At 40.4% G+C, this 15,199-nt stretch overlaps 1 protein-coding gene across 4 annotated transcripts in view; it reads left to right on the forward strand.

The window, feature by feature from the left end:
• LOC125456786 (chloride intracellular channel protein 4) overlaps nucleotides 1-13,183 on the forward strand; it is a 56,839-nt gene extending 43,656 nt beyond the window's left edge. For 3 of the 4 annotated variants that reach the window (XM_048540190.2, XM_048540194.2, XM_048540192.2), the window contains exons 3-6: nucleotides 1,613-1,738; nucleotides 4,987-5,093; nucleotides 7,123-7,304; nucleotides 9,613-13,182. In XM_048540190.2, the coding sequence (XP_048396147.1) occupies nucleotides 1,613-1,738; nucleotides 4,987-5,093; nucleotides 7,123-7,304; nucleotides 9,613-9,774 (577 nt within the window). In that variant the 3' untranslated portion in view covers nucleotides 9,775-13,182. Of the gene's footprint in view, nucleotides 1-1,612; nucleotides 1,739-4,986; nucleotides 5,094-7,122; nucleotides 7,305-9,612 lie in introns of all 4 variants that reach the window. The other variant, XM_048540191.2, reaches the window with a different exon arrangement.
• Nucleotides 13,184-15,199: the final 2,016 nt, after the last annotated feature.

A 15,199-nucleotide genomic window follows, 5' to 3' on the forward strand; every position in this document is an offset into this window, starting at 1 on the left:
TTTTCACCCAAAGATTGGTGAATTGTATAAGTCCTGAGCTTGTTTGTTGTACGAAAATGCAATACCTCACATTTATCCAGATTGAACATCATCTGTTATTTTTCAGCCCATTGACCCATTTGATCAAGATCCCTTTGTAATCTTAGAAAACTTTCACTGACGACAAAGACACCAATTTTTGTGTCATCCACAAACTTACTGACCCTGCCTTTTATATTCTCACCCAAATCATTTATATAAATGACAACCAAAAGAGGACCCAGAACCAATCCTTGTGGAACACCGCTGGTGACAAATCTCCAGTGTAAAAAACAACCCTCCACTACCACTCTCTATCTTCTGTGGTAAGCTAATTATGTATTCAATTGGCATTTGTGGGATTCTCTGGCTGTGCCAGAATTTATTGCCCAGTCCTTTTTGCCTAAAGGTAACCGCATTGCTGTGGGACTGAAGTCAAATGTGGGCCAGATCAGGTAAGAATGGCTGATTTCCTTCTTAAGAGGATATTAATGAACTGGAAATATTTTAAAAGCAATGATTGCATGATCACTGTTAGCAGGTTTTCATTCCAGATTTCTACTGAACTTAAATTGACCATCGGTGTGTTACTCCCTCTTGTGCACAGCATGTGTTGCACTGGCGGCATTATTCATCTGAGGAACTTAAACAGTTTAATCACAGATGAATCACTTGTCACATCTCAGTCATTTTAGTATTAATGTAAATCTGCATTCTGTGTGGTCCACATGAGATTCATGTCATTTGAATAATTGAAATTATTTTGCTGCAGAAATGGGTTGAATTTTAGGGCGAAGACCACACATTATCGTATAATGATTGATTGGTTTGATTTTTTGTCACATTTGTCTAAGTACAGTGAAAAGTTGTTCGTGAGCAGTAAAGGCAGATCATAGTAAGCAAGGACATACAGATCATAGGGTGAAGAAAACTCTTATAGAGTGATACATACAGGTGACGCTGCTCAGGAGGCGCAGGGAGCACGATCGACATTAACAAGATCAACATTATTTGAAATTAGAGAGTATACTCTACCCTCTTTCTGATCTTGACGCTTACTCTTATTAGCTTTGGTTGCAGATTGAAGGCATCTATTTTGAAAGCTTGAGTTAAATAAGCAGAGATAAGTTGGCACTGGCATGCTATTGTAGGACCTTGCTATATGGTAGCCTGCTTGCAAAGGATAATAGTGACATCTAGTGAGTGGAGCTTTTAAGAATCAAGTTATTTTGTGACTGGAATCTGGTTTAACTGTATGATTGTCGTTCAATTATTTCTTCACACTCTGCATTCATTCAACTTTAACTTTTTCCACCACCTTTTTAAAACTCAGCATTTTTGTGGTTCTGGTCACCTGTCCTAATTCCTCTTCCTTTAACATTTCATTTGTAATTCTGTGAAATATTTTGGTAATTGTACAATGGTAAAAACCTCATCGTTTTTGTGAATTACCATCAAACTTGGACAGTACATTCCTCAAGCTCCATTGTACCTAATGACATTTAGTTCCAGCAGTAGTTATTTGTTATTAAAAATATAAAGGTGCAAAAGTAAAAAGCTGCTATAACCTCTTGCCTTGACTGTATCCCTGCAGAAAGCCTGCTGATTTGCAAAATTTGGCACCGGGCACAAACCCTCCATTTCTGACCTTCAATGGAGAAGTCAAAACAGATGTTAACAAGATCGAAGAATTTCTGGAAGACAAACTGGTACCACCAAGGTCTGTTTCTGCAGGATTGTGCAGGCAATCAATAAAAGTGGCAGAATATTTAATAACGTTGAACTGAATGATCAAGAAAGGCCCCTCAACCCGATTTGGTTGAACTTATTAATACATATTAAGGCCCAAATCTTCAGATATGGGTCGAAATCCCTATTTTTGACCCAGAACAGTCTACAATTTGCCCACTTACCTTTGGTACAGTTTTTCAGTCATATATCTGGGCAAGGAGCCTTTGCATCCATAGCATTGGAGATGGCTGGGAGTCTGCAGCTGTTGTCACAGTCTCAGCATATAAGTTAGACCATTTAGGACTGAGATGAAGAAACATTTCTTCATTCAAAGGGCAGTGAACCTCTGGAATTTGCTTCCAAAGAAAGCTGTGGAGGCCATGTCACTGAATATACTCAAGAAATATATAGATAAGTGTTAAGATCTTAAAGGCATCGGGGATATGGATAAGAAGAAGGAATGTGGCACTGCAATAGAGAATCAGTCATGATCAGATTGAATGGTAGACCAGGCTTGAAGGTCTGAGAGTTCTACTCCTGTTCCCAGTTTCCACATATCCATGTCTCTCTGAGTCAAGGAATTCTTGCAACTAGTAATGGAGTCGATTAATGCTGAAACCATGCCCCTTTCTTCAGCAGTAAGCTTTGTATTCTGTGAATTAAATATCTTGAAGTGACTTTGACAGCTACTGAGAGAGGATAGAGTGTAGGATAACTGAGAGACTAGGCAGTTGAGTGGTGGTGGGGTGCCAGGCAGCTGAGAGGTACGGGTGCCAGGTATTTAAGAAGATATGGCTGGTAGACGAGTGAGGGCTTAGGGCAGTCAGGGGCAGGGTGGGGTCAGGTCAAGGAATTGTCAAATCAGGTTGTGTCAGGGATGGTGTATGGCTGAGTGGAAGTGAGGAGTTAGGGGCTGGTGGGGGAGGCAGGTGTTGGGATGCCAGGGGAGAAGTGGGGAGTGGGTTTCAGTTGTGGGCTATGGGGTTGTGTTAATTCCTTGTTAGATCAGGAGACTGTGTTGCATCCGGGGTGCAAGGTCCAGGTGTAGGGGTTTGGGATTGGGGGAGGAGACAGCAAAGGTTGGATTGCTGGAATGGGAATCAGAGTGGGGATGTCCTGATGGCGAATCAAGTCTGTGGTAGATCAGGATCTGTGTTATATTTAGGGTCAGATCCTGACGGAATATGGGGCTTGAGAGAAGGTTGTCAGGTATCTTCAGGAGATCTGAGGGAGAGGGAATGGTGTGATCCATTTTGGGGGATTACAGGGATGTCTTTGAGTTTCAAGCAGAGGGCAGGGAGTGAGGGGCAGTTTGTAGTTATTCGAGATTTGGAGCAGCTTTTAATTCCTCTAACCTTCCCCAGGCAGCCATTTCGGTAAATGAGTTAGAGCGCTCCACAGTGCCTGACTCTATCTCGGGGTTGGAGAACTTTTCAGGGGGTGTTCCAGCCAAAGGGTAATTGCATGTCGGACATTTCAGCTTTCCCGGCAATCCTCATGGAGTCAGCTGCAATTAAATTTCTGTCCAATCCTGTCATATAATTCCAGTCTACACTTCAATAGCATTCTGCCTATTGGAACACCTGGGTCTAATTGTATGAAACAAAGCAAACAACATTTTTATATGAAGTCCTAAAAGGGGCAAAGATTTGGTTTCTGTTCGCTTCAGCTCACAATGTTATACCCCTCAGTTGCTGGAGGTGCAGGCTGCTAATATCACTGAGAAGCCAACGAGGGCTAACAATCTGTCTCTTCAACCAGTTAATGTGAAGGGTTGAGAAGAGAACAATGGAAAAAGAGGATGAATTTGAATTAAATGATCTATCGAAAAAGAAATACCGACAGGGAAAGAAAGATTGCATAGCCAATAGAGTTTGGTACGAGGAGGACCAGTAAGGGAAGAATTTAATAATGTATAATTTGAAGTTTGTTTCATTCATATGATGTGGGTATTACTGGTACGGCCAGCATTTATTCCCCATCCCTAATTGCCCTTGGACTGAATGGTTCACTCAGCCATTTCTGAGAGCAATTAAGAGTCAACCACATTGCTGTGGATCTGGAGTCACATGCAAGGATAGCAGTTTCCTTTTGTAAAGGGCATTGGTGAACCAAATGGGGTTATTCCAACGTGGTCATCGTTTGATTTAGAATTCTTAAAAACTTCAGACCGTCACCAGAACATTACCTGGACTGCTGGATTAATAGTGAGGCGATAATACAAGTAGGCCATTGCCTCCCCTTAGAAATTGTGGAAAAGTTTATCACCTATAGGAATAAAAAGGCTTCTTTTACCACCACTAGAAATCCCAAAGTACGTCACAGCCAATGTACTTTTGAAATGAATTTACTGTTGTATCATAGGATACGCGGCATCATTTGAATAAGCCCCCACAAATAGCTGCATAATAAACTGATGAAACTTAACAGTTGAAGTTGTATGTTTTCTGCATCAGACAGGTTCACTGATATTGCATTAACAATTATCACTTTGTTGAAAGTATACTTACACAGTTAAGAATGAGCTTTCAGAGCTGGCAAGAACTGCTGATGCTGGAGTCAGAGACAACACAATATGGAGGGGAGGAACACAGCAGGTAAGGCATCATCAGAAGAGGAGGAAGGTTGACGTTTTGGGTCGGGACTGTTCTGAAGAAGGGTCCCGAGCCAAAATATTGGCTTTTCTAGACCTCTGATGCTGCCTGGCCTGCTGTGTTCCTCCAGCTCCACGCTGTGTTGACTAAGAATGAGCTTTAGTTCTCCACAGCTCATTTAATTATTGTGTAAATCCAATAATCTCTTAAAAATAGTGGAGAAGTTGAGGTCAGGATGCCACATACAAAAGCAAATGGTAGAGAGTAGAATAATTCATGGTATATGTCTTAATCCCCTGAATTTGCTGGCCACTTCAAGCATTAATGGTAGTGTATATCAGAAGTCCAGTGTTACTTTTCCAAGAAGATTTAGTCTCATGAAATCCAGCAGTTTCTTACTGTGGTACAGATGTGCACACCCTGTCAAATTTAGAGCAAGAGTCGCGCTCACATTAGAGATGCTCTCTTTGACTTAGGAGCCCCAAAATAAAGAGGCAGTGACCAGCATTCTGGCTCCTCATTGATGTCCAGTGACTCCTTTGCTGGAAGTTTATTGAGTGAATGGTTATGCATCCGTGTACATTCCTTAACTGCTAAAGTAAAGAAGATTTTGTTTTAAAAGGGCAACAATGTGTTTTTCCAGGTATCCAAAGCTTTCTGCCAGATATCCAGAATCGAACTCTGCAGGAAATGATGTGTTTGCCAAGTTCTCAGCATACATTAAAAATGCCCAGAAAGATGCAAATGAAAGTAAGTAAGGCAATTACAGCCACAGGGATCAGGTTTTGAAATGTACTGCTTGTCAGTCAATCCTTCTCAATAGGAGAATCAGGATGTGATGTTTGTAAAAGACATTTGGGTAAGTACATGAATAAGAAATGTTTGGAGGGATATGAGTGAAGTGCAGGCAGATGGGACTAGTTTAGCTTGGAGTTATGGTTGGCATGGACTGGTTGGACTGAAGTGTCTGTTTCTGTGCTAGATGACTCTATAAAGCCCTTTGTCTCCTCCTCCCCCATTAGTCCCTTTTCATTTGACTGCAGCTACTCGCGTACAACCGTTATTTCCTAATTTGATAACGAAAACCAGTGAAGTAGACTTGCTGTGTGTTTTTTTTGTTTTGAAGGTGGTGGTGAATGGCACACTTTTTCAGTTCAGGTACCCACATCTCATACGCCAGTGTTGCAGGAGCAGGAATACATCATTCAACCTCAACAGTCTGCTTTGTTACTCTAACAAGGATGATCTGCACCTGAATTCCATTTACCTGTCATAACCCCACATCCTGTGACAGCTTCCCCTCACAAACATCTATTAATCTCTCTCTCTCTTCAAAACCCCAGATGTCTCTGGATCGATATCCTTTTGGGGGAGAGTTGCCAGGACTTTTGGAGGAGGTGGAGGGCATGGATGGTGTCATGGACGTAGGGGAGTTCCTGGACCGGGCAAGGTGGGCGAGGGTGGGAGAAAATGGAGTTGAGATGAGTGGAGATAAGTTCAATGGGGCAGGGGCAGGCAGAGACAATGGCTTGACCAGGGCAGTCAAGTTTGTGGATTTTGGCAAGGAGATAGATACGGGTGGTGCAGGGTTGGGGAACAGTGAGGTTGGAGGCTGTGGGTGGGAGGTCTCCTGAGGTGATGAGGTTGTGGATGGTCTGGGAGATGTTTTGGTGATTAGGGGTGGGGTCATGATCAAGGGGGCGGTAGGAGGAGGTGTCGGAGTGTTGACACCTGGTCTTGGCGATGTAGAGGTCAGTGTGCCATACTACCACTGCGCCTCCCTTGTCTGTGGGTTTTATGGTGAGGTTGGGATTGGAGCGGAGGGCTGCACGTTCTGTTGGGGTGAGGTTGGAGTGGGTGAGAGAGGTGGAGAGGTTAAGGCGATTAATATCACGATGGCAGTTGGAGATAAAGAGTTTGAGGGAGGGTAGGAGGCCTAGGGGTAGTGTCCAGAAGGAGGGTGTGTGTTGGAGGCGGGAGAAGGGGTCATTAGAGGGAGGGTTAGGCTCGCGATTAAAGAAGTAAGCGCGGAGGCGGCGGAAAGACTGTTTGATATCCAGGCATGAACGGTATTCATTGATGTCTGGGTGGAGGGGGATAAAGGTGAGCCCTTTACTGAGGACTGACCATTTGTCCTCAGTAAGGGGGAGGTCTGGAGGAATAGCGAACACTCGGCAGGGTTGGGGACTGGCGTTTAATGTGGAGCTACATGGAACTTGTTTGTTCCTGTTTGATTCCACCTCATGGTTTCAGCGTATTTGGGGGTTTGTGGATAGTGCCACCAAGTGGGTAAAGGTGATAGAGTTTACTGTTCTGTTTATCTCCAAGTAGAATCTTCCATTGCCCACTGATGATATGAAACAATAAGATGTTGGACTTTCAGCATTTTATTGGCTGGTGTCAGAAGACTATTGTCATGCAGAATTAGCTTTATTGCCACATGTACTCAAATAAGTACTGTTGACGGTTACAATGCCATCTGAGATACAAAGGTACCTAGGTACAGATTTTTAAATACAAACGTACAGGGGAGGAGATGGCAGACAATAAGCAAGAAAAGAAATCAAAGGGAAGAAAAGATAATCAAGAATAAAGGTGATTAAGATTGCTTAAGTGAAAAATAATGAAGAAAAATCAGAAACAAGGTAAAAAGCAATTCCTTTACATTCATTTCCAAGAGCTGGGCAAGCTCAATTATGAGCAAGTTTCCCACTTACGACAATTACTTTATTTTTCTTCTTTTCAGATGCTTACAGTTACTTTCCTCTTGTTTATTCAGGTTTGGAAAAGGCTTTATTGAAAGCTCTGAAAAAATTAGATGATTATTTAAACACACCTTTACCTGAAGAAATTGATGCCAGTAGCACAGAGGAAGATATTTGCTCAAAAAGAAAATACCTAGATGGAGATTACTTGACTTTAGCAGATTGCAATCTCCTGCCAAAGCTTCACATTATCAAGGTTTGTTTCAATTTCTATAAATACTCGATGATTGTTGAGTAGATGCATTTTGATCATTACAGTCCCCAATGACACAGCACCATTTGTTCTTTTAGAAATGAATTCAGCTTAAAATCCTTAAATAGTGTAGCACAGACTAAGATCATTCAATCCACTTTGTCTATGTTAGTTCTTTTGAAGCGAAAGCTGGTGATTCTTACTCCTCTGGTTTTTCCTGATCTGCCTGTAAGGACTCCAGAACAAGAAGCGGGGTAGCCTTAAAATTATACCAGGAGTTCCATTCTCCCAGGTTTTCCATTCCTGTCCAATCTGTTCAGGTAACACAACCTCCCATAAAAGTGTTTCTGAAGTGTCTTCCTTCCTTTCCCAACACAGTATTCCACCCCATCCTTCGTGTCTGATCCATTTCATATGCTTCTGCTCCACCCCCCCCGCCCTGTCCCATCCCTGACAGAATGACAATAGGCTTCCATTTGTCCTCATTTTCCACTCCACCAGCCTCTGTATTCAAAGGTTCCTCCTTCACTACTTTGTCACCTCCAGCAGAATCCCACTACCAACACATCTTAGCATCCCATCAGTGCAGAAAGAGGCTATTCAGCCCATTGAATCTGCACCAACCCTCCGAAGATCATCTCACCTAGACCCAGCCTACCTCCCCTAATCCCATCCAGTCCCCTGCATTTACCGTGGCTAATCCATCCAGCCTGCACATCCCTGGACATTATGGGCAATCTAGCATGGCGAATTCACCTAATTTGCATATCTTTGGACTGTGGGAGGAGACTAGAGCATCTGTCAGAAACACATGCAGACACAGGGAGAACGTGCAAGCTTCACCCAGACACTTCCCGAGACTTGATTCGAACCCAGGCCCCTGGCACTGTGAGGCGGCAGTGCTAACCACTGAACCACTGTGCACCTCCCCTATCAGCATCCCAAAGTGACTGCTCTTTCTGTGAACTCCAGGTCTATTCCTGTATCATCCTGACACCATGCCACCTTTCCATGGCACTTTTTGAGAGATGTAGCACTTTTTCACCTCCTTTGTCCTCTTTATCCAAGTCACACCTTCCAGGTGAAACAATAGTTAATTTGTACTACTTTCACAGTAGCCTACTGTATTTGCTGCTCACAATATTGCATCCCTCAAGTTGGAGATACCAAAACACAGAATTGGTGACTACATGGTGAAACATCTCCACCCAGTATGTAAATGCTACCTCAAGTTTCTAGTTATTTGCCATTTTAATTTACCACCTTGCCCTCATGCTCACATTCCTCTTCTAGGCTGCTGTAGTGTTCTCGTAATACTCAGCACAAAATGGAGGAACATTTCCTCATTGTCCAGTTAGATATTTTACATGTTCTTGCGTCCTTCTGCGTGCAAAATTGAGTTCAATAACTTTAGTACATGAGCTAAGTCTCTCATTTTGATTTTTTTGTTGTCATGTGCTGGTCTTGGTATTTTTCACATTTTCATTTCCAAATAGAGCTCTTCATTATTCTGCCATTCATACTTTATAAATATTTTATTTCTTTACTACAATACCTCGTGCATCCTCTGCCTTCGCTTCCATCACATCTTTGCCATTTTTATCATTTCTTGGCTCCTACATTACCTCAGATATTCCTTTTTGTGTTTCTTGTCCTCCACCCCCAACCCCATCAGATCACATTAATCACATTTCAATTTCCCTTCAGTTCTGAAGAACAGTCATATTTCAATTCAGAATGTTAGTTCTTATTCTACTCCTCCAAATGCTTTTGAGGCTAGTTTGGGGGTTCAACTGGAAGTTTTAAATCTGTGACTGATAGACTTTTGCTAGCTCAGAACATGAAATATTGGCAGAACACTGATATTAATTTGACTTGCCAATACACTCAAAGCTAATGCAGAAATGCTTGGGAACCAAAGAGTGCAGAAGCAGATCAGCCAATAGTAATCAAATAGTAGTACAGATGTGAGGTGCTGAATGGTCTGTTCTTAACCCCAATTAATGCAGCAATATATAACTGTCATCAGTTTAGACTTGATGAAGTTGCTAAATGTCAGAATGTTTTGTGCTATGGGCTGAAATGTTTCGAGGAACTGCTTTAAGTTGTATCTAGGCACATGTTAAGCAGCACAATTTAAGTCTGTGGGGCTGTCCCAGCAATTTGGGATGTAGCCTAGTTAAAAGGAATTCAGTTCCCCTCATGACATTTATATTGTAACAGCAAATTTGTATGTGTTATGTTAAGCTGCCTTGCCTGTATATCAAGAATAAAAATCAAGCAAATGTTTTGTCTTGTTTCCTTCATTTAGATTGTAGCACTGAAATACCGAAATTTTGAAATCCCAAAGGAAATGACTGGAATTTGGAGATACTTGAACAATGCTTATGAAAGAGAGGAGTTTGTAAACACGTGCCCTGCTAATCGTGAGATTCAGATTGCATATTTAGACGTTGCAAAGAGAATGAAATAAGTCCATTACTGCAGCTCAGAATGTACATATGAATGCATCAGAATGCAGTTTGTTGCTACATAATCAATTAAAGTTCTTTAGTTTCTAAAATGTTGAACAGTGCTGCACCATTTTACCCATTATATTTAAAAGATGATTAAAGATGGCCAACATGCAACAATATCGCCTAATACTAATGTCTGTTTGATCATTTAATTGAAAAGGGAAACAGTTAAGAGAGATGTAATACTGGCAGAAATACGAGTGAGAATTTGGAATATGTAGCATTACCCTAATCAAAATATATCGGAGAAAACTTAGCATCTTAGGAACAGGACTGGGCTGTCTAACCCCTCATTCCATTATTGAATGAAAACATAGCTGATCAATGACCTAATTAACAAAAAGTCTTGCTTTAAAATTAAACATTAATCCTGTCCAGATGCATGTAGCCCATCAGTTCCCTGGAGCTACTCTGCCATTCAATAAAATCATGACTGATCATCTACGTCGGTTATGCCTTCCCAGACAATGCACATATCCTCTGATTCCCTGACTTCTAAAACTCTGTCAATCTCTGATTTGCATATGTTAAATTTTGAATATACACAGATCTCTGCACCAGGGAATTCTGGTGGCAATGTCTTGGGAGCACAAAGTGTCACAGTGGCAGGCACCGTTGACTGTAGCAAAAGACATTTATCACAAAACAAGTGACTTATTCATGTTTGATGAGTGAGCAGTTCATAATACTCGGGGTTAGCAGGGAGTTTATGATTGATAGATTGAAGACAATTCTAATTGAAGACTGCAGATCGGCAGTGAAATCTGACATTGCCTTCAACTCGTGTTCAAAAATGACCTTCTGAAACACATGACACTTTGATTGTGGGTAGTTTATTTGTTCCATGTTTTTCAAAGGACTAATTAAAGTCTTGTATCACTCAGCAATCAGGAAGATAATCCTCAATGTCGACCAGCAGGCCCAACCATGGCATTATTAAATCGATAGATTTTTTTCAAAGTAAAGATCATCGCTCACTGTATATGCTCATTGGTAAATATAATGCTTGCCAAAGAAGGTCTATTATTTCATATCCATTGCATATCAAGCTGTATGGAACTAATGCAAAACATATATTGTCCTCCTATGCCAAAATCAACAAAATGCAGACATCCCCATTCTCAAACAAATCAAACATGTGCAGCTCTTCTCACAATGAAGGAAGCGTGGAGGCAGAGTCCTGGAAATAAATGATTATGTATTACAGTTGCGGCTGATGATAGCTCTGACCCCCTAATCACTCCTCTACCATCACAGCAGACTAAACAGACACGTAATCAACAGCTCATTGAAATAAAAGAGAATAGTTATAAACAGTAGTCTATTGTAGGCCCCAGACCAAGCCTGCAAAATGGAATGTTTTGTATTTAGGTAACATTATGGAACAGAAAGAATTCATTGTATCCATGATAGTAGGAATTGCCGATGCTGAAGAATCTGAGATAACAAGGTATAGAGCTGGATGAATGCAGAAGAAGGGTCCAGACCCGAAACGTCAGCTTTCCTGCTCTTCTGATGCTGCTTGGCCTGCTGTGTTCATCCAGCTCTACACCTTGTTATCTCATTATGTCCCTGCTACCCAGCCTAATCCCACTTTCTTGACCTTGATCCATAGCAGTTGCAATCTGTGGAAGATAAGAGGATATACCAATCAATGGTAGATCAGTAATGGCTGGGAATTAGGTGCCTAAGGAATTGGTTCATGGTCCAATACCATCAGAGATTATAGTTTGCTATTGGACAGATTAAGAATGATGGAAGTGCTATTACCTTTTACCTGTATATCTGAAGTAGACAGTGCATGTATTTGATTTAGTTTACCTTAAAGTAACTTATATTTATGTTCCCATCAAAATGATAACATGCTAAGTGATAAGTTGAATGTTGAATAAGTTTTTTTTCTTTCATCACTTTGGTATTTGCATTTCATTGTTGTTTCTCACAGTGAAGTTCACCATGAATGTGTTTAATTCTGATTCTTCTCTCCCCTCTGTAATCTTCCCAAATTTCTATATCCTGCACAAACTGTGAGATTCTACTGGATGAGTGAATACATTGCTAATAGATTACCTGCAAAGATGGCATAATGGCCTGTACTGTAGATGTTTTGGTTGGTTTGCTTTACTGTGGCATCTGTTGTCACTTGTATGATGAGTTACAATGGTTCAGAACAGGCATTGACCTGAGTCGCTCTTGATAGTCCATACATGCACCTTTCAGAAAGCATTCCTTATGCAACTCATCTTTACACAAGACCAAAAAAATGAACATGAACATGAACAAGAAGGGTATGTCTAACCTAACCTGCCTGGTAGAAACTGATTTTCGATCAGGTGCCAGTGTTGTACTGTACCTGGGTTTTACTAATTGCAGACTTGGATTGGCACAATCCAATTACTATTCGTCACACTTTTCCCAAGCCAATGATATCCTTCCTATAATTGTGTAATGTTAAGAACGCCACCTAGTACTACAAGGAAGGGTGGCATTTAAAATTGCATTTTGCAAATTGAATTTTGCTTCCCTGCCTATTTTATATTCAATGTCCTGCGACACACTCTGTGTGACTTACATGATGTAGATATCATTTATTTTTGATTTTTTAACTTGCAGCACATTGGGTTTGCTGTGTATCTGCAGGGATTTGATTATTAAGCATTTCTTTATGCACTTAACTTTCCGCATTTCATTTTTGTTGGCATAGGGAGTGAACAAAATACGCAATATATCACATGGACTGCAACAGTTCAAGAAGATCACCATCACCTTCTCAAGGGCAACAAGGCCTGGGCAATAAATGTTGGCCACCCAGCAACACCCATGTCCCATGAGTGAATAAAAATGGCTTGCTGATGGGACATTTGAGTCTTTTTGTAAGCATTGGGATATAACCATAACATAGAGAGAAGCCATTCAGTTTTATTTTTCATTGATGTGGCCTTCTGAAGTCCTGGTGTAAGATGGATGTGTAAGTTGCTTGCTTCTGAGAAACACAGGATTAAATTTGCTTTGTTAGAAAATAGATTAGCTCAGTTTAGGTAATAGACCCAGACCAGTTGTGTTGAGGTAAAACTCCGAGGGGTTATTTGAAGCTGACAAGATTTAAACTCAGTTGCATGAAGGCTTCAGGGAGACCCTATCAGATTCTTCATGGGGGTTGAAGTCACAACTAAATTAAGAGGCAATGAAAAATGAAATTCTCTCTGGTGTGAGTACTGTAAAGGTTATATTTTTCAATTTACAAAAGATTGTTTCAAGGATTTGTAAAGGTGAGTTTTTGGGATTAATGGAAAGATCTTTTTTACCATGTGTTTCAAAATATTTAAATGTGTGTATAAATAGCTTGGTCTATTCTATTTTATCTTTATTTCTTTTGTGAAATAAACTTCTGGTGTATTGTTACAATCAAATTTGCAATATTGTCTGCTTATTTTTCAGTGAGAGTCTACCTCGTTAAACTCAATCAAAAAAAAATCATACCAATCAAGCCAGATTTCAGTCTGGGATCTGACTAACCCAGTAACAGCATCAGCTGAGATCATAACAATTCACAACAGTCCATTTGCTATTTTGTAGCCCTTACTACCAACCCTCCTTTTTTTTAGATATCAGTATTATCTCGACTCCCTCTGTATCTCCACTCTGTTAGGGACCTTAACATTTGGGAGATAGGCAAGGAAAAAAGGACTTTCTTCCCACTGCACAATCATCTGTGTTGAACTACACCTCCCTTCTATCTGCTCACTTTGTGAATTGTCTGTTACCTTCTGTAAGCTTTCTCATGCTTTGCCATGTTCCTTAATTTGTTACATTCGGAAAATTAAATTTGCCCAATTGTTTTTATACTAATGCCAAACAAAGTGGGCCCCTGGGGTACATTCCTTAAGTATTTGACCAATGTAATAAGAATCCATTTCCACTGAATCTTTGATTTCTTATTTCCCCTATTCATGGAGCAGCATTTGCCCGAATAAGTTCAAATCTCTTAATTGTTATGATGAGTTATGTGGAACCTGTTAAATATCTTCAGAAAATCAAAATAGATAATATTCAAAATATATGATATAATGCGATTCATATACATTTTGATAATGTACCTGATCATATGACTCTGATATCAGTAAGAGAAAAGGCATCAATTTAGAATGTGAAACAAAATGTCCGAGGCACTGTACCAGAAAGCTGCACTTGATGATCTATGATGTACAGCTGTAAATAAAGGAGTAATAGGAAGTTGGGGACATGTACTTAGAAATAAGGGGCAAACAGTGTCAGTGTGGTGTATGTGCAGAATGCATAGCCTGATATACTTCACACCAGTATCTCAATGTGCAGGTGACAGTATTGACAAAGTGCAAGATAATGCAATGTACATTCAGTTCCCTTATTACATTAAAAAAAATAATCAAGTAACTTTTGTTGTTTACTGACCCTAACTTGCCATTGACTACGTTCACTAGTTTTGTAGCTTAGATTTTAGAATGAAGGTTTTATTTCAAGAACCAGTTAGCTCAGTTGGCTAAGACTTTGGTGTCATGTAATATTCACTGCATAGGGTCAAATGCTGTACTGGAGGAGATAGACTTAAAGAGCTATCTCCTTACTTTTCCCTATGATGATGTACCATAGTTAGCACCTTTGCTGAAATGTAGCAAAGGGCAAAAGCAAAGAAATGCCCTGGGCCAGTCATATACTGTGCAGCTGCCAAACTACACAGACATCTCGGAGACTACATACCTTTGTGACAATTCAAAAGCAGGTGAGAGACGGGGAGCAGCAGCACACAGCCTTCGTCCAATGTAAACAAATTCCTTAGTGTAGATTTAGCTGTAAAAAGTGTGACCTTTGAATCACATGCAGCTTGAACATACTTGAAAAGTGAAGAATCTGCCACTATTACTAAATAAGATATTTGGTAGCCTTTGTATTACTTGCTGAGTGATGCTTCTTAAATTATAATTAATGTTTTACCAGAAGTATTGCTCATAGTTTGACATTTTGGTACAATTTTCCTTGGGCTGAGGAGGAAAACTTGAATTTTAAAAAAAAAGTCATACTCATTCTGTATTTCACTCTCTGAATGTAAGTGAAAATATACAGTGTACGTCACAAATAGATTATCTTAATTGACACAAATTGTGAATTTCTACTAGGACAGGTAGTGAGTTGAGTTGATATATATTCCTGAGAAGCAGGATGAATGGATGATTAAAAAAAAACAACAAAAACAAAGTTGCTGGAAAAGCTCAGCAGGTCTGGCAGCATCTGTGGAGGAGAAAATTAACATTTCAGAATGTTCTGAGGAAGGGTCACAGGACCTGAAACAGCCTGTTTCAGAACGTTCTGAGGAAGGGTCACAGGACCTGAAACAGCCTGTTTTCT

The sequence above is a fragment of the Stegostoma tigrinum genome, chromosome 12 (assembly GCF_030684315.1).
Source record: "Stegostoma tigrinum isolate sSteTig4 chromosome 12, sSteTig4.hap1, whole genome shotgun sequence".
Lineage (NCBI taxonomy): Eukaryota > Metazoa > Chordata > Chondrichthyes > Orectolobiformes > Stegostomatidae > Stegostoma > Stegostoma tigrinum.